Source organism: Carcharhinus amblyrhynchos, chromosome 6, assembly GCF_965287045.1.
Source record: "Carcharhinus amblyrhynchos chromosome 6, sCarAmb.v2.hapA, whole genome shotgun sequence".
Taxonomy (NCBI): Eukaryota; Metazoa; Chordata; class Chondrichthyes; order Carcharhiniformes; family Carcharhinidae; genus Carcharhinus; species Carcharhinus amblyrhynchos.
In genome coordinates, this window is record NC_137329.1 from 49,303,872 (window position 1) to 49,323,648 (window position 19,777).

At 41.3% G+C, this 19,777-nt stretch overlaps 1 protein-coding gene across 1 annotated transcript in view; it reads left to right on the top strand.

Moving 5' to 3' along the window:
• LOC145343913 (triokinase/FMN cyclase-like) overlaps nt 1-19,777 on the top strand; it is an 88,041-nt gene that overhangs the window by 14,628 nt on the left and 53,636 nt on the right. Inside the window, exons 3-7 of the mRNA XM_080190432.1 lie at nt 576-757; nt 4,706-4,784; nt 12,111-12,200; nt 15,871-15,905; nt 18,776-18,860. Coding sequence (XP_080046558.1) covers nt 576-757; nt 4,706-4,784; nt 12,111-12,200; nt 15,871-15,905; nt 18,776-18,860 — 471 coding nt within the window. The remainder of the gene's footprint in view (nt 1-575; nt 758-4,705; nt 4,785-12,110; nt 12,201-15,870; nt 15,906-18,775; nt 18,861-19,777) is intronic.

Sequence of the window (19,777 nt, forward strand, 5' to 3'; positions counted from 1 at the left end):
ACATCTATTAACCACTATTCTCGGTTTCCTGTCATTCAGCCAATTTCTATCCATCGTCCTGCTGTCCCTTTTATTTCATGAGTTATTGCTCAGAAGTTTGTTAAGAAGACATATTAAATGCCTTTTGGAAGTCCATATATACCACATCTGCAGCATTGCTCTCATCAGCCTTCTCTGTTACCTCTTCAAGTATTCTATCAAGTTAATTAAACACAATTTTTCCTTAAGAAATCCATGCTGTTGTTTTTAATTAACTCCCATTTGTCCAAGTGACTATTAATTCTATCCTGAATAATCATTTCCAGAAGTTTCCCCAACACTAACACTAAGTTATTTATTTTTACACTTTTTTTGAACAAGGATGTAAGGTTTGCAATTCTCTATTCTCTTGGACCACCCCTGTGTGAAAAGATTGAAAACTTATGGCCAATGCCTCCGCAATTTCCACACTCATTTCCCTCAGTATTCTTTGTTGTCTTATGAACTTTAAGTACATACAGGTATTCCAGTATGTTAAGAAGAATAAGATAAGACCACTATGACATGTCTCAAAATTTTATCTCTGCTTTCTCTAGCTGGTGTACTACTGATTGTCACGAACTACACAGGAGATCGACTAAATTTCGGCTTAGCTCTAGAGGAAACAAAAGCAGAGGGAATCACTGTGGAGATGATTATTGTAGCTGATGACTGTGCCTTCACCACATATAAAAAAGCTGGGAGGAGGGGTCTCTGTGGCACGGTACTCATAAGCAAAGTAAGTTTGATATATAAAAGATGCTGAAGAAAGGATCTCAAGGCCTGTTACTTTGCAAAGAGGTAAGTCCTACAGTTACCAGTGGAACGGGAAGTAAAATAAGCCAAGAGACCGAGCTGGTATGTACCTCAGCATGCTAACGAACACCCAGGATGAAATCTTAAGAGTCATAGAATCCCTACAGTGCAGAAGGAGGCCATTTGGCCCATCAAACCTGCACGAACCACAATCCCACCCAGGCCTTATTCCTGTAACCCCACATATTTACCCTGCTAATCCCCTGACACTAGTGTCAATTTAGCATGGCCAATCAACCTAACCCACACATCTTTGGACTGGGAGGAAATTGGAGCACCCAGAGGAAACCCATGCAGACGCAGGCAGAATGTACAAACTCCACACAGACAGTAACTCGAGGCTGGAATTGAACCTGGGTCCCTAGTGTTGAGAGGCAGCAGTGCTACCCACTGTGCCACCGTGCGCCCCATAATAGAGATACTAACGATACTTTCTTGGAAACAGGAATTGTCAAAAGGAGTGGAAGGGTAGTGAGTGTTCAACCTCTGTTTAACGGATGTTTAACATTCACCGGGTTTAACAGGTTAAGTTAGGAAAGTTCTCATCTGAGCTTGATGAAGGTTAAGCATGGTATTCCGAACATGATTGTAGGCATTACCCTGTGCCACAAAATTTGGCTAAATAATGTTATAGGCACTGTTCTGGTACCAAAATGATATTTGTGCAGTATTGGCGCTCTTCAGGTGCAGCCCGCACTGGAAGCCCTTTTGGTGACAGTGATTGTGCAGATGTAAGGATCATGCATCAGAAATATGTGACACTGATCTCATGCTAGCACTGTCATTTTTTTCACCTTGCCACTCCAGCTAATGCTTTCTCAAAAGCAGACATCTGAAAATGCATTCAGCACCAGGAAGGCTTCCCCAGCAGTGCTATTTAAAGGTACCAACAGATTGGTTGCTGATTGATTGAGGATGTTAAGAGAAGTCCCAATCTGACCTTGATGAAGTCCTCTCTGTTATCCAAAAAGGACAAAAGAGAATCATTCATCAGGGGGGCTTTAATGCCGGGATTGGCTGTGACTCCAACATTTGGAATGGAAATAGAGGAAAAAATGCGGTAGGAAAAGCCAATGTAAATTCCGTCCCCCTGCTGACAAAGTGAAAGCCCCATTCTTGCAAACACCTTCTGTCAAGTGGACCAATATAAAAATCACGCAGGCGCAGGGAAAATGTGCAAATTCCACACAGACAGTGACCCCACCCTCCCCCCCCAACCCTGCCTGCCCCGCCCCCCGCGCCAGAGTGGTTCACTCCGGCAGAGATTACTATCGCTCCCTAATTTCAGGGAGCTGAAGGCCCGACCCTGCTGGAGTGAAGGGAGCAGCAATCAGGTGCACCCTGGAGGGTCAGGCGGGAGGAAAGGTGCCAGTGCCAGCCTGTGCCCCTGACAGTACCCAAGGGGGCAAAGTGCCAATACACAAGGGGTACCTTGGCACATGCCATCAGGCATGGGGCAGTGCCAAGGGGGTGGGGCCTGGTGGGACAATCGGTAGGGGTGGGGAATCCCATTGCCACTGTGCATAAGGATTGGTGGGAGGAGGGAGGGAGGCCAGCAGTCCGAGCTGGCCATTGCAATGGATGGGGGGGTGGTCTGCCTGCTGGGGGGGCGGGGGGAGAGGATGTGGTCAGGGATGCCAGAGGGTGTGGTGGGGGGAGGCATGGGAAATCGAGGGTGCAGGGGAGGGAGGCTTGGAAGCTGGGCCGAACGTGATTGGGGGGCCAATCATGTTGGGGGGGTGGTGAAAGGCCAGCTTCGCAGGGATCGCAGGGCTGGCCAGCGATCGGAAGGCCAGCAAGATGGTACCACTGTGCATATGCTGATCTTGGCACTGATAGATCAGCACATGCACAGTGACCTCCTGGATAGAAATAGGCTAGTGAATCATGCTAGTGCACTCTACAGTGCACAGAATGTGGGAGATTCATTTTGAAATTCCCGCCATAAAAACCAGCGCAATTTACTCCAGTTTTCACATGTATTCGACACTTAGAATTTTTTTTGGAAGAATTCTGACTATAATGTCTGCAAACCTTGCAAGAAATATATTCTAGAGAGATATTTTGTCTGGGGAGTTGGAGCTTGATCAGTTTAAAAACATTCAGCCAATACTGGTGAGTTGTAAAACTCATTTAATTACTCAGATCAGAGAAGAAATGATAAATGAGGGACAATTAAACCAAAAGGTAAGTTACAGGATGTTCCAGAGCAGGCCATATTGTCATGGAGATGGATAGAGTTTAGAGAGACTATCTGGTTTCAATTTATCTGAGTGATTGCTGGGAAAGTTAAATGCAGTTTAGACCTCATGTCAATTGCAGCTTACCAAAGCTAGCCAAAGTAAATTACAGTTACATAGATCTGTGATGTGAGTATGGTTAAAAAAAAACGAGCTTCATAATTGACTGTATGGAAGGCAGGTGAGGTTTAACCTCAATTTGAATTTTATGGGAACAGAAGCTGGAATAATGCCTAGTTAAAAACAGAAGAGATTGATATGTCTTATAAGAGAATTCTTGGGGGAAGTAGTAAGTAAGCCTGAGTGCACAGCTTATTTATGAATCATATTGTGAAGTTTAAAATCCTTGTTTAGTCTTTTATGTACAAAATTTGTTTTATTTTAGAAAGTCAAGATCTTGTAGGGTTATTCTATTGGTTAAAAGATGTTTAGATTTCTGTTTAAAGATTAATGGTCCCTAGCCAAATCATAATATGAACAAAAGTAATTAGCTTTTCAGATATTCCCCGCTCTGATATCTGAACATATTTGAAGGCTGGACAGATTGACGTCAGGGAAGTTTACCTCTGACCTACCTGAACTAGCAGCATTTGGAACCAGCCTTGAGTGTGTGGTTTCCAGAAGATTTTCAATGTTTCATCAGACTGGTTAGTCTGGTTTAGCTTGAAAACACAGCTGTCTCTTTCCTACTTCTTTTGTGAACAAGAGTTAACTTAAAAGTAACACTGCCATTTAGCTTCATAACTTTCTCTGTATGATATTGTGGGAAATTACCACTTCGGAGTCAGACTGGAGGTGCAACAATACAGTTTTATTTAACGAAGCTTCGTGGAGAAAAGGCACTGGCACTGCACAGTACTGGGCAGCTATCTTTTCTCAATGATACAATAGGAACAGTCCATCTTTATACCTTTTACACAATAGATGGACCGGACATCATTAACACATTGTTGTAATCAAATAGATGAACGATCATTTAATACATCGTTATAGACAGATACAGACATGAGCATTTCAATATCGCATTGTTCCATGAATGGATACATTTCCTCTTTATTAATGACTTAGTTTTGGTCTATTCATACAGTAATTGGTTTTCCTGCATTTATGTATTCCTGTTCCCACTTGTGGCTAATCTCCCTGTCAGACCCGATTGTCCCAGGACTATCTTTATCTTTTACGGTGCCTGGCTTCCTGCAGTATTTGTTCCCTCTATGTTTAATTCAAATAACTGTCTGTCCTGTATGTTTAAATTTCAAGTAGTTCTCTGCATTAAAAGTAGTGCCTGCTTAATGTCTTTGAACCCTTCATGTGCCGGGCAGCTATGTTATGCCAGGTATCCATCTTTGTGGTTTTTCCCCACCACAATGAAAATAAGCTAATGTTCAGAAATGTGACAATAACTCTTAAATGTATAAATGATTAGCTTGGAAGTGATGCCTTCTACAGTTGAATACCCTGATAAGTCTCTAGGTTCACAAATGGGAAAAGTGTTGAGGGAACCTGGGGAACTGCACTGCAAATATTTTCAGAAAAAGAAGGAAGAAAATTATAATAAACCTTTGTTGAGTAATTAGATCTAAATTTAAGCTCTTGTGCTTTACTTATTGACTTATCTTTGCTGTTGGTAGATGGCTGGGGCCATGTCTGAAATGAAGAAGCCACTTGATGAAATTGTAGAGAAACTGAACATCGCGTTAAGTAAATTAGGTAAGTGATCACATTGCAGAACCAAACCATGGAACGTATTCTAGTTGAATGTTGCTGTGCAGTGCGCTTACAGAAGGAAATATTAAGAAGTCAATTCAGAGGAATTCAATCCATATTTGTGACTGGACATGTCAGGTTTGTTTTTCAGGGACCTTTACGTACTTTATACAAGAGCAAGACACTGATCCGCATAAGAAAACCCAGTCCTTTATTTTCAAGCAAGTACAAACTTCTGGAGGATCGCTTCATTAACTCAGCACAGTGTGCTGAGCTTCGCCAAGCAATACTCTCCAAACAGGGGGCAGTCTCTTCCTTTATACTCTTTTTACAGCAATTAGTCATGTACAGGCAGTATAACTTCACCCAGATCACGTGCTTAGCAACAGCAAGAGTAAGTACAAAGTCAAGCTGTGAGTAAAACCACAAATATGTCGAAAACCCGTTTTGGTTGCCATCAAAATTGCTTGTCCACCATGGTTCGAGTGTGAGATAGCAACCGTTCCCATATACCTTGGGACGCTCCCTTGCCTATAAAGCGAATGTTATCTCCTTCAGACAAGGACAGCATCAGCCGAGTCCCGTCTAAACTGGTTTACTCAAGAAGGAGTTGTTATTTGCAAGGCTGGGCTAACAGTTCAGAATAGGGAATATGTGCTGATACCAGTACAAATTGTTCCAAACAGCAGGATGCAGTTAATCACAGCTTTCAAGCTCAGAATAATATTGTTTACTTCACTTTATCTTACAGCAACCAGCTGCATTCGTACTTTTGTAGGAGCTCAGCTTGCGCATCCTTTTTTACAAATGGCCAAGATCATAGGAGGTTCATGCGATGTTAACCCCTTAACATTTCATTCCCTCCTTTTATCATTTCATGATAACACTAACGTCTTTAGAGGGGAACTTGTCCTCTATGATATGCTAGGCATTGGCAGACACCCTTCAATAAACCTAGCAGTAAGCAAACTACCAGGATAATAACTCCCAGATGCATCAGCATCACCCCAGTTTCCAAAGAGGTCACCAAAAGGCCACCAGCAAGGAAGATTGTAGTTCTTAAAGTTTTACCCTTCAGCCCTAATTTTGTCAGTGGTGTTTTTAATATGCTCAGCTAAATCAGTGATATTGTCGGAGGAGTCTGGAATGTATGTACAGCACTCAGAGCCTATTAGGGCACAGGTGCCTCCTGTTGCTGCCAATATGTAATCTAAAGCCATTCGATTTTGGAGTGCCACCATTCATATAGCTACAACTTCAGCTGAAACTTCAGAAATAGCGGTGTCCACATCCTCCAATCCATCCGCAGTATCATTAGCTATTTTCTCAAGAGCTGATGCCATATTGATCTTCTTGGACTGCCTTTGCTGTCCCATAGGCCAGTTTAGATCTTAACAGATGTATCTTGGGGTGCAGATGCAGGGAGTCATAATGTCAGACATAGGGGACCACATACGCTATATAGCAAGATCCGGACTAGTCCCAGGGAAGCCAAAGATAGGCGCTTTCTCCACATACAAAATAGGCGCCTTTGTATGCTATCATATCGTCTAATAGGCTGGGATTGGCTGGAAAACTGTTGTCATTGGGGCATGTAATTTTTCTCCCTTCCCAACCCCAACATTCACATCCCTTTGATAAGAAGGCAGCATTCTATATGAACATCCCAGTTTGTGTAATGGAACAAGAAACCTTTTTTTCTTTCTGACTGGGATAGGTAATATTAAACTGCTGAATGCAATAGCTGCGGCCAATGGATGTGGTTCCGTTTCTTATCAGGCAGATAGATCCTCTTTGTTGATTTTTTTACAACAAAGTGGGGTGGGGAGTCTGATGTATCGTAGTTGGGTTGGTAATGGTTCTTAAAAGAATTTGTTACATTACACCTCTCTACAAGTTGAGCAATATTTTTGCCTGAAGGTACCCATAGAGGGATGTCCTGTCTGTTAACTTTTATGAAGTCTATAGGATCAAACACAGCCCTCATTCCGTTTTTAGTTTTGTTTTGATACAAAATCCATTCTATCGTTTCGTGGAGGTTGAGAGGAATAGGGAACAGAGGAATCCCTTCTTTAGCATGGTGGTATGTATGAGCAGACCCAACACACACTTACATTAAACTTTACAGCATACTCATAAGACATGTACAAAAAGGTGTTAGAGTGAAATCATCCATTAGTGAGTTCATCTTTCAGGCTTCCTTTCCACTGTTCTGGTTGTCCTTGTCCCAAGAAAATAGCCGAAAAGCTGAAGATGGTGAAGATGAACCTCATGATTTATTAGTGGAAATTGGCATCCACAGTTTACAGTCACTCAAATGGATCCAGCGCTTCTGTCCTTTGACTTTAACTGCCGTAGGAGTTTGGAGAAGCACTTGAAACAGTCCTTTCCATCTTGGTCCAAGTTTGGGGCAATCCCAATTCTTTATTAGTACTAGATCTAAAAATTAACTCCCAACTTATTAGCATTTACATACATTACATTTGAATATGAGGATTACCACAGATCACATTTACTCAGTATAGCAAAGTCACAAAACAAACAGGTATTACTTTGTAAAATTATCTCACATTCAAATGGTTACATTATAAACTGAGAATATGCTTCAATTGCCCAGCATGAAAATAGCCAAAGAAATACCAACTTGGTGCTGACTGTTCCCAATCCCTTCTACATTATGGCTTAAGCAGCAAAACTGCAGAACAGTGGGGATTCCACTGTCCCAATAAATTAAGCATTGAACCCTGACTATCAACGACTGCTCCTTCCTCCTCCCCCCATCCATGCAATACCCGAGGCTGCACACTCTTTAGTCATAAAAGTTAACAAATTTTGGTGATTAGCCTCCAATCAAACCACCTCCCTAGACTAAATTGCTTTCTGACTGAAACAATTAGATGGTATGCAAACAAACTGACTCAGAATTTATTCATTGTCAGGCGAGGTGGTTTCAGAATGGGTCACTTCAACAGGCTACGTTACAGTACAGACTATCAAAAGCTCAGTTCAAGTATGGACAGATTCCAAATTATTGAGTATCAAGAGCTTCACACTAAGAAAAGGAGGGCTTGAAAACAGTGAGCTTGGATGCTAAATTTGGAAATAGAAAAGACAAACAGACTGGAAGGGAGGGATTGGGATCTCGTTGTTAGCTTATATCCTTGGAAGGTAAAGCACACCCTTTATACATTCTGAACAGTTACACATTGTTGGAAGGTTTGTAAATGAGAGTTTTATTTTGATTAGTGACTTCAAGTTCCTTCAGAAAGCTAACCATAAAAAAAGCAGAAAGCTTAAATTAATAGCTCATATAATATCCACTTGGTGAACAATAAAAAGCTTTTTTTTTCATTTTAAAAAGCCAATGATGGGAAGTTATCGTCAAAAGCTTGCATTTGAACATATTTCTTGACAACCCATAAGCGGTAATTTTTTTTGCTCCTTTTTAAAAAGATAGTATCACTTCTCGTTAGACTATTCATGGGAACAATTTAAGGTGTCAAAGATGAAACTTATGCAACTTATTTTAAATGTTTGACAGATTATATACAAAATAAAATCAACTTCAGTGGTCAAAGAAAGGCAGGATTCCATTTATGACTCGCAAGGCATCAGTCAGGTAACTTCAGTGAAACATCAATGTTTCAACGGGCAGACACAAAAGGTATTATTTTACCGCAGGCCAGGACACGCAGCCAATATTATTCAAACATAATTGAATCAGCTCAACCGTGCCTCATAAAATTCTGCAGAAAGTAATGGCGTGAAGATTTCAATCGTGAACGCTCACATGCAGTTCAGAGCAAAAAGATGTAGGGAACTGGATTACAGGTAGAGAAGCATGTACAAATAGCGTTAACTACTTAGGATAGTCCATTAGTGGGGTAATGGTTCAGAGAGAAACACTTCGGATAGTCTTTTGTGTATCAATTCACGCAAACTGGAAACGATGATAAGAGGAGAGATTTCCACTTCTGTTGTGTGCACCAATGATCAAAGTAAGAAGTCTGACAACACCAGGTTTAAGTCCAACCGATTTATTTGATAGTAAACTCACAAGCTTTTGAGGTTCCCCTCTTCGTCAGGTGAATGAAGAGTTCTGGCCTCAGACAGAGCACATAAAGCACAGACAGTTTGCAGATTACTAATCAGTAATCTGTAAAGCTTGTGAGTTTACTATCAAATAAATCGGTTGGACTTAAGCCTGGTGTTGTCAGACTTCTTACTGTGTTTAGAACATAAGAAATAGGAGCAGGAGTAGGCCATCTAGCCCTTCGAGCCTGCCCCGCCATTCAATAAGATCATGGCTGATCTGTTGTGGCTCAGTTCCACTTTCCCGCCCTCTCCCCATAACCCTTAATCCCCTCTCTTATCAAGAACCCATCAACCCGCTTCTTAAAAATATTTAGCGAGGCAGCCTCCACCACTTCAACGGGCAGAGAATTCCAGAGATTCACCACCCTTTGAGTGAAGAAGTTCCTCCTCAACTCCGTTCTAAACCGCCTCCCCTTTATCTTGAGGCTGTGCCCCCTAGTCCTACTGTCTTTTTTGAGCGGGAAGAGTCTCTCCACCTCTATCCTATCCATCCCATTCATCATCTTATACGTCTCAATGAGATCTCCCCTCATTCTTCTAAACTCTAACGAGTACAAGCCTAGTTTATTCAGCCTCTCCTCATAGCTCAATCCCCTCAACTCCGGTATCAGCCTAGTAAACCTCCTCTGCACTCCCTCCAGGGCCAAAATATCCTTGCGCAGGTGCGGCGCCCAAAACTGCACACAGTACTCCAGCTGCGGCCTCACCAATGCCCTATACAGCTGCAGCAAGACCTCCCTACTTTTATATTCAATCCCCCTCGCTATGAAGGCCAGCATCCCATTCGCCTTCCTGACCACCTGCTGCACCTGCAAGCTGGGTTTTTGCGACTCATGCACAAGGACCCCGAGGTCCCTCTGCACCGTCGCCTGCTGCAGTTTTTCGCCACGTAAGTAATAGTCCTTCCTACCATTATTCCTACCAAAGTGGACCACCTCACACTTGCCAACATTAAATTCCATTTGCCAGTTCCTGGCCCATTCGCCCAGCCTATCTAGATCCTTCTGTAGACTCTCCACACCCTCCGCACAATCTGCTGTTCCACCAATCTTGGTGTCATCAGCAAATTTCGACATCTTACACTCGGTTCCCTCCTCCAGATCATCTATATAAATGGTAAATAGCTGAGGCCCCAGCACCGACCCCTGGGGCACCCCACTAGTCACCAACCGCCAATCTGAATAGCACCCATTGACCCCCACTCTCTGCCTCCTCCAACGCCAGCATCTCCACACCAATGATCAAAGCCATTTTCCTGATGAGTGTTCTAACAAAACCCATACAGACTCTCTTTCCATTACCCTTTATTTGTCAAAATTAAACGTATTTACCGCTTTAGAATTTATAAGTTGGTTATTTTGTGTGCTCAATCTATTCTATCAATTAAATGTCAGAAACTGTAATGCTTAAGCATAACCAATCACTTTAATTTAAAAGTTAACAGTGGGAAAATCTGAATGAGCCATACTCTTCAAGTCTCAATTATCACTAGGTTGTGATAAACAATCTTGGAGTCTTGAAGCTGCTAGACTTGTTATTCATAAGCCAACTATTTAAAACAAAACACAAAAAAAATTCAGCTTGGAGTCAAATCAATTATTTGGTCTCAAAATCTGTCAAATTAAAAAACAAAAGTAAAATTTACAACCTCCAATGTATATAATTTTTTGATTGCCAAATTAGGAATCGACCGGACCTTGGTGAGCACATTTGGAATACTGTGTTCAGTTCTGGTCACGTCACTATAAGAAGGATGTGGAAGCATTGGAGAGAGTCAGAGCAGACTTACCAGGATTCTGCCTGGTTTGGAGGGTAGGTCTTATGAGGAAAGGTTAAGGGAGCAGGGCTTTTCTCTTTAGAGCAGAGGAGGATGAGAGGCGACTTAGTAGAGGTTTATACAATAATGAAGGGGGATAGATAGAATGGACATGCAAAGACTATTTCCTTGTGTGGATGTAACTGTTACTAGGAGGCATAATTATAAGGTTCATGGTGGGAGATATAGGAGGGATGTCTGAGGTAGATTCTTCACTCAGAGAGTGGTTGGGGTGTAGAATAGACTGCCTGCTGTGATAGTGGAGTTAGACACTTTAGGAACTTTCAAGCGGTTATTGGACAGGCACATGGAGCACACCAGAATGATAGGGAGTGGGATAGCTTGATCTTGGGTTTGGACATAGCTCGGCACAACACTGAGGGCCGAAGGGCCTGTACTGTGCTGTATTGTTCTATGTTCTATGGTGAAATCTCTGCCAGTTGAAAAAAACACAAGAAATAACACACATTCCAATGTGGTGATGTCACGATTTCTTCAAGACAAAGGAAAGAGCATATGGTTCCCTCCAAGGTTTAAATCCCTTCTTAACAAAATTTGAACCCAGGATTATTCAAAATTCAAATTGGTTATTTCAAATTTCAGTTTATGTACTTTGATTTTGAAATTTCCATTTACTTTCCAAAAATTGTGTTCATAGTAACATTCCACATATATTTATATTCTATACCTCTTAAGCACAATCATGGCCATTGAGCACCAGCACAAATTGTTCCAAACAGCAGGATGCAGTTAATCACAGCTTTCAAGCTAAGAATAATATCATTTACTTCACTTTATCTTACAGCAACCAGCTGCGTTTGCACTTTTGCAGGAGCTCAGCTTGCACACCTTTTTTTACAAATGGCTAAGATCATAGGAGATTCATGAGATGTTAACCCATTAACATCCCTTAACCCTTTAACATCTCAGACATCGAGGTCAGATGTGGGTATGTTCACTGAAGATTGCACAATGTTCACCACCATTCACAATGCCTCTGATACTGAAACTGTCCATTTTCATATCCAGCAAGATCTGGATGACATTCAGGATTGGATTGATAAGTGCTACGTTACATAGATATCACACAAGTGCCAAACAATAACAATACCCAACAAGAAAAACATAACCATCTTCCCTTGACATTCAGTGGCATTACCATCATTGAATACCTCACCATCAACATTTTGGAGGTTATCACTGACGAGAAACTTAACTGGATCAACTTTATAAATACTTAATACAAGAGCAGTTCAGAAGTGGAAATTCTGTGCCAAATAAATCATTTCCTGACTCCTTAAACCTGTCCACCATCAACAAGGCACAAGTTGGGAACGTGATGTAATGTTCTCCTTTGGCCAGGGTGAGTGCGGCTCATATATTAGTTTGATTACAAAAATTGTTATTTTTCTGCTTAGGTACAATGGGAATCTGTCTGTCACCCTGCAGTATTCCTGGATCTGAGCCAACCTTCCATCTGGAAGCAGATGAACTGGAACTTGGACTGGGTAAGAGGCTGTTCAAAGAATAGAGCTTAAAGAACAGTATAGTAACTGGTTAGCAGTACAATAGCAGAGCACGTGTTACTTGTATAGATATTGAAAAATATCATTTTCCTGGAAGACTCAGCTGGGGTTTTGACTCTGATGGTTAGGCAATAGGCAGATTATAAAACCTGACTGATATTTCAGTAAATGTTATGTTCTGTAAATGGAACTGTGCAATCCAGCCTCTTGAGCCTGTGCAGTTCTGGATATGGTTGACTCAAACATTTCAGCTGCTTTTTCAATGATAATGAATGCCTGTCAGGAAATGGACACATTTGCTCGTGAGTTTACAATGGTAAGGGGCATTATCTTGGCATTAGAATGTGGCCATTCTGGAGGAGAGTAGAGTGCATCTTCATACCATGTATAGTGAAAATCTGCAACATTCTTTCTCAGAATTGTTGAGGCTGGGCCAACTGAAAATTTTAATACTGAGATGGCTTTTTTTTAGGTAAGTATAGTAATTGCTGAAAAAGAGACATTTTTGTCAAAGCTTTTCATCCTGCACTTGCAAGAATATAAATCTAAGGGAGACAACAAATTTATACTGTATGAGAAGAAAGCGTTGATTAGTTGGCAAATGGACTCTGATTTGGAGAGGTGTTACAATGGAGAATGCATCAGTTGATGACAGTCACAGTTATTGGCAAATGTTGTTTGAAATTTAAACAAGGCAGATTGACTCTGGCTGTCATTTAATGTGTTTAGCACATGTTCTGTCTGTCTGCAAATATAAGAATATAAGTTGAAATGAAGCAAAAACAGGTAAATGGTATTGAGGCACAGATCAGCACAGATATAATTGAATAGCAGAACACAATCAAGGCGCTGAATGTACAGCTCTGTCCGCAACTACAGATAATGAAGTCATACTTGCCAGCCTATAACAGAGCATGGGCATAGTCCAGGTTTGGGTTGACAAGTTAAGTAATACTTGTGTTACATTGTTAATAGAAAATTATTAACAAGAAAAGACCTAATGACCTATCTAACCCTTGACAGCACTCACGATATATCAGTATCCTTGGATTTACCTTTCACTGGGAGTTTAACAGGACCAAAGATCAGTGCGGTGGCTACAAGAGCAGTACAAAGATTAGGTACTCTGACCCTTGGTGACTCTTTCTCATCAACTGTTTAAATCAGGAGTGTGATGCTTTAGTCATAACTTCCCTAGATTTTTTTCAGACAGAATCATAAAAATGATGCATAACCTCACTTGTACAAAAAGTCCAGTTAATTGGTAGTTTCACAATCAAACTCTAAATGTACCAACTTTTCACCGCTGGTGCACTATGACCACAGTATGTAAAATCTGCAGGATATCCTGTTTATTCTCAATGGACAGCAACTTCTTACAGTGAGTTATAAGACCATAAGATATAGAAGCAGAATTAGGCCATTTGGCCCATCGAGTCAGCTCCACCATTCAATCATAGCTGATAAGATTCTCAACCCCATTCTCCCGCCTTTTCCCTGTAACCTTTGATCCCCTTAGCAATCAAGAACCTGTCTATCTCTGTCTTAAATATACTCAATGACCTGGCCTCCACAGCCATTTGTGGCAATGAATTCCATAGATTCACCACCTTCTGGCTGTTGAAATTCCTCCTCATTTTGGTTCTAAAGGGTTGAACCTTTATTCTGAGACTGTGTCCTCGAATCCTACTCTCACCTACTGATGGAGACATCTTTCTCACATCCACTCTATCCAGTCATTTCAGTATTCTGTAAGTTTCAATGAGATTCCCCCCCACCACCCCCCGCCATCCTTCTAAACGTCATCGAATATCAAGACTAGAAAGTTGCAGTTTTCATCAGATGAACACTGGGGAAACCAAATGGTGGCACAGTGGCAGGCACTGCTGCCTCACTGCATCAGGGAGCCAGGTTTGGTTCCTGGATTGGGTCACTATCTGTGTGGAGTTTGTACTTTTTCCCTGTGTCTGCATGACTTTCCTCCAAGTGCTCCGGTTTTCACCCACAGTCCAAAGATGTGCACGTTATGTGGATTGGTCATGTTAAGAAATTGCCTCTTAGTGTCAGAGGGACTAGCTAGGGAAAAAGCATGAGGTTATGCAGGTAACCATGATGTGGAGATGCTGGCGTTGGACTGGGGTAGGCACAATAAGTAGCCTCACAACACCAGGTTAATTTTGTGCTACCAAATAAACCTGTTGGACTTTAACCTGGTGTTGTGAGACTACATACGGGGATAGGGCCTGGGTGGGATTGTGGTCGGTGCAGACTCGATAGGCCAAATGGCCTCCTTCTGCATTGTAGGATTCTATGAAACTGCAAATGCAGCTAAAGTCTTTATCCACGCTTTTGTACATTTAAATTTGCAAAATTCAGTGCTGACCTTACAACTTACATCCTCCACAAACCACATTTTTGGTTCAAATTTATTGCCTTATATATACCTTTGACTGTCTGGGTCAATATGGATCAAATTTTCAGCACAGTAAGGAAAATTTATAATTTGTTTTGAAGGTCTGTGGAATTTTTTAAAAATAATTTTTGAAACATATTTAAGAGTTTACTTCAATTATAAAGGGAACAATTGTAATTTTCTTGGATAATAAGTAATCTTGGTCCTTGTGCCTTCATGACCTGGAACCAGTAACAACAGGAAGTAAGAAAGAAGCTGTATAGCTGGCAGATACAAAGAAGAGCTAAAAGCCTAGAAGTTGGAGGATGAAGGTGATCAGCACATAGATATAGGTACAAAGAGAAATCCAACAAAGATGACAAGAAGAACACACCCAATTCTTGTAAGGAAAACAAGCAAATCTCTGTCATGAAGAAACCATTTTTTCAGTTTAAGCAGAAAAGGACTTCTTGGAAAGACTGTTTGAGTTCGTTAAAAAGGTCTAAAACCTGAAAAGCTTAAAGATGCTCAAGAGCTGTGTATTTTCCCAGAAGTAGCCAAACAATGAACCATGATATTAATGGTTGGTCAGTTGAAAAGGAATGCTGTGAAGATACACTATCAGATGGTCGTAATTTCAGGGAGGAAGGGTTAACAGAAGTGTGCCTTGATGATGATAATTGTCACTGCATAACTCAAAGGTAAAACTGTTGTCAGATAGCACTCCTGAGCTACCCTATATGAATAAAGTACAATATATTATGAAATTCAAAAGCTACTTCGTGTCACATGGCTGTCAGGAGAGATGCAGATGCTAGTTGTTGTTCAAGACATATCTTCATAGCAACAAAAACTTAAAGTGAAATTTACCTCTTTTCTGTAGTATTTGCTACTTTGTTCATTCGTGTTTGTGTTGGATCTAATTCATACTAAAGTAAAAGTTACAAAATGTGGAATCATGTTGTTATTCTCTTAATTTGGTAAATTTGGTTATTTTGGTTTATTGCTCTCCCTAAGGATCATAATGTTATTAAGACCAGGAGGTTGGCAGCTCCTTCAGCTTAATTTCAGCCATAGCACTTTTTAAGTACTATATAGCTAGGCCTACGAAAAATGCTCACATGAGCACGGTACCAGAAAATGAATAGATGCAATGGAATCCTGCTCAAACAAGTGTCAGCTTTTTCAGAGGCGGGTAAACATTTGAAAATAAACAATAACAACTACATTATTTTGAGATGAGATCTATTGTTTGTTTAGGTATCCATGGAGAAGCTGGTATCGAGCGGATAAATGTAAGAGACTTTTAAACAATGAAATACAAGAGATAAATAAAAGAAATGAAAAATTAAAAGGATATTGTCAAAATATTTCTCTCATTACAGCTGAGATAATACAGTATATTGTAATACTTACTTTGTGTTACTGCACTTAATAGCTTAGATACCTGTGCTGGTGTGTAAGTGGGCCTTGAATTCAATGCTGATTGCCGTTGAGGAAGTTGCAGGTCATAATTTGCAGGAACTGGGTGAACAATTTTGTATGTTCTGATGACTGCCAATTCTATCATTCCACCACCACACTTACTTAAATAACCAGCTGTCTGCTGTGAAACAGGCTGCCTGACATCAAAACTTGGATGTGTTACAATTTCTATCACCTGAACATTGGGGAGATCAAACTGCAGACGCTACTGAAGTCTTCATCCATGTTTCATCACCTTTAGATTTACAGCTTCAGTGCTGTTTTCACAAACTGCTTGCTGCGGGATTGGAACTTCCCTCTCAAAGTCCGTGAACCTTTGATTGATCTCCATCTCATCTGCAATATACAAGATTCAGCAAGACATTTCAGTGCAGTCATAAACTGATCAATATTCCTGAGCTCTAATGTTAAACATGTAACATTCACAATGGCTTTAGCACAGGATTCAAAATGGGTCTTTGAGGTCTCCAAAATTTCACTTGTTTGGTTTTTCTGCTCCTTATTCTGGTCTTGGGTGCAATACAGCTTTTAACACTCCTCCATCACTGAAAAGGGAGTTGCTACTCTTATTTGTTGAAGCTTTTTGATCGAATCTTTGGCAATCTTATAATTTTTCCACATAGATTGGAAGAGTTGCCAACTTCCCCTTAAATTTCCCTTCATGCACATAGGGCAGATGCTGGCTGCTGGAAATTCTAAGCCAAAATAACTCACCCAACTGTCTCTGACTTATACAAAGTTGCAGACTGTAATTTGAATTATTCTCTACTGCTTTTTACATTTGCTCGGCCTCAGCTGTCAAAAGCTATTGAATCTCAGCTGCAAACTTCAGACATTATGGGGGCAATTTTACAATTTTGATTCCAAGTGTTGAATCTGGGCACAATTCAGATCTGACTTGGAAAGCTGTTCTGGGGATCCCCCGTTCGCACTCAGCCTGAAAAAAAAAAGCCACGAGTCTGAATCGTGCTGTGGGTGGGGCTTATTGCACTTGAAACGCTGCTGTTCCAATCAGAGCCTTCAATTGTGCATGTGCAGTGGGCAAAAAATTGAAAAATGCTCCCTTGTCACATCACACCTGGGCTGCAAAAATTGGATAAAGTGGCCCAGAGCGATGGCCCTCACAGATATCGCCCCACTCCCACAACGAAACAGTCTCCCTTATCCACCAACACCTCCCCCCCCACCCAGACCAATCGCCTACAGAGTGGGAGCAGACACCGCCTCCCCCCCCCCCCCCCCCCCCCGCCCCCATCAGAGAATGATCAGCCCCGACCACCGATCTGAGTTGGAGAGCTGCCGGAAGCTCTGAACTTATCTGTTCAGAAGCTGGGGCACCCGAAACAGAGCTTTGCCGAGCATGTCTGTTTTGCGCCAAATCTGGACAGGCAAACACGATGGTAAAAGGGAAATGCAGGTAAGATTGGGTGTCCAGCTCATTAAGTCAATTTAAATGCATTTAAATTGACATCACGCCCGTTTCAGATAGTGGTAAAGTGGGCATCTGCACAGATGCGGGTGCAGATTGCACTAATCGCCTCATGCCTGACTTGTGTGTCTGATAACAGGCACGACGCAATGGTAAAATCAGGCCCTACATTTCATGTTATGTAGCAGATAACTACTGCCCAAAATTTTATTTACATAAAATATCAGAGGTCACATGATTATGGCAAGCCACTGTGCACAATGTGCAATTTTTTCCAGCCTTATATTTCCACTTGGACTCTTTTATTCTCTAATTCTGACCTTTTGTGAATCCTTCCTTCCTTTGCTCCCATTATTGATGGCAGACCATTCCTATTTTCTGAAATTCATGCCCTGCAACACTCCACTTTCTCCTTCCCAAGGGTACTATTTTCCTACAGGCTCGGAGAAATCGACAGCCAGATCTAAAAATATCTTCTGCCTCCATTTGCCAGGAGCCTGACTGGCAGAACAATTTATCAGAAGGGCAGCTCTTGATGCTGCTAATCCAATCAGTACCAGTAGCTCCAAAGTTTTGACATCTGATTGGGACAGGTGGATGTTGCTTCAACAGGTATGAAGCTGTGAAAGGGCCTCAAAATCTAAGCACCCTTGAAGCTGTCAAAATTAATAAATATTTAAGAGATTGGGAATGTGCTTGGCCCATTGGATCGGAAGGTAAACGCTGTCACAGTGATTCTTTGGGATCACTAGTGTGTCCTTTGATGCCCATGGCTCACTCTGTCAGGGATGATTGACACAGAGAGACTGCTGCTCCATTGCTGGCAAAATGAGAGTGAAGCTGAAAATCACCTCTAATTGTGGCCATAAGTAGGTAAATTGGTTGTTTCTGCCATGGTCTTGACATTCCTTCCCATCTCTGGAAAATTCACTGGCAGCATAAATGTGTTGGGGAGTCTTCCATTCATGGTTCCTTCCTATCTTATCAGCCACCTCATCATTGCACTTTGAAGCCCACTACCACAGGACCATAAAAATTCTCCCATAAATTTCTTCTCATATCATCTTTTTCAGCATATTTTAGGCCACACATCTTCCACTATAGCTTGTTGCAAGTTTACTTGTCAGTTTTTATTTGGGATGCATTTTCTGCCAAATAAGTTAAATACCTACTATGTAAAATTGACATTTGTTTACAAAAAAGGAATCCGATGTTACTAATTGCACGGCTGATTATCTGTTTTTGCTCCAGATGATTTCAGCTGATGAAGTGATACAAAAAATAATTGATCACATGACAAATCCTTCTAATGAGTCCCATCTGAGTGTGAAAGCTGGTAAGCATTGAGTGCAGTGGAAGAAATGCACAATTAATTCTAGCCCCACTTCTTCACAGGTCATAATAACAGATATAAATGTTTTATTCATTAACCAGAGTGGCCAATTATTTATCTTTGTTGCTACTGTACTCAACATAAAATGACGTTAACCAAGCAACTTTCAATAAACATAGAATAATTGGTTTAGTATAAAACAAACTTTTGTTAAAAAAATCAAATTGCAATTTATTATTTGTAAGTATAATGATTTCCCCCCACACCCCACCCACCTTTTTAAAATCGATATCTGACCACCTACAAACACAGAACAGGACAAAACAGAGTATCTGGAGAGGCTGGGTTATGGGACAATTTCTTTTATAGGCTAAAGTTTAATGAGGTCTTGTTGCTGTTGATGTAAAAGAATTCTGGCCACAATTAATCTGGAAGTCCTTTCAGATGGACCTTTGATGAAATAATGGGGGCGATTCTCCCAAAAGTGCTGAATTGGTGAGAAAACTGGCCTAGATCATGACTGTTTTTTCAGTGTAACTTAAGACCTGAATCTCCCCACTTTGTGAATATCAGAGTCTGACAGCTCCAGAACTCCACACAAGCAGTGTGGCCTGCTGTCAGTCTCCCTATTTGCTGCCACCTCAATCACTGGCCAGCCCAGCACCACTACAAGACTGTCCCTCCAGCAGCTCCCCCCCACCCTCCACAGCCCAATTGTGGCCCCCACAACAATTCCCAGGCCAGCTGCAATACCTGAGTGTAGGGTAACAAAATTTGCTGATGACACAAAGATGAGTGGAAAAGCAAACTGCGTGGAGGGCGCGGAAAGTCTGCAGAGAGATCTGGATAGGCTGAGTGATTGGGCGAGGACCTGACAGATGGAGTATAACATTAGCAACTGTGAGGTTATCCACTTTGGA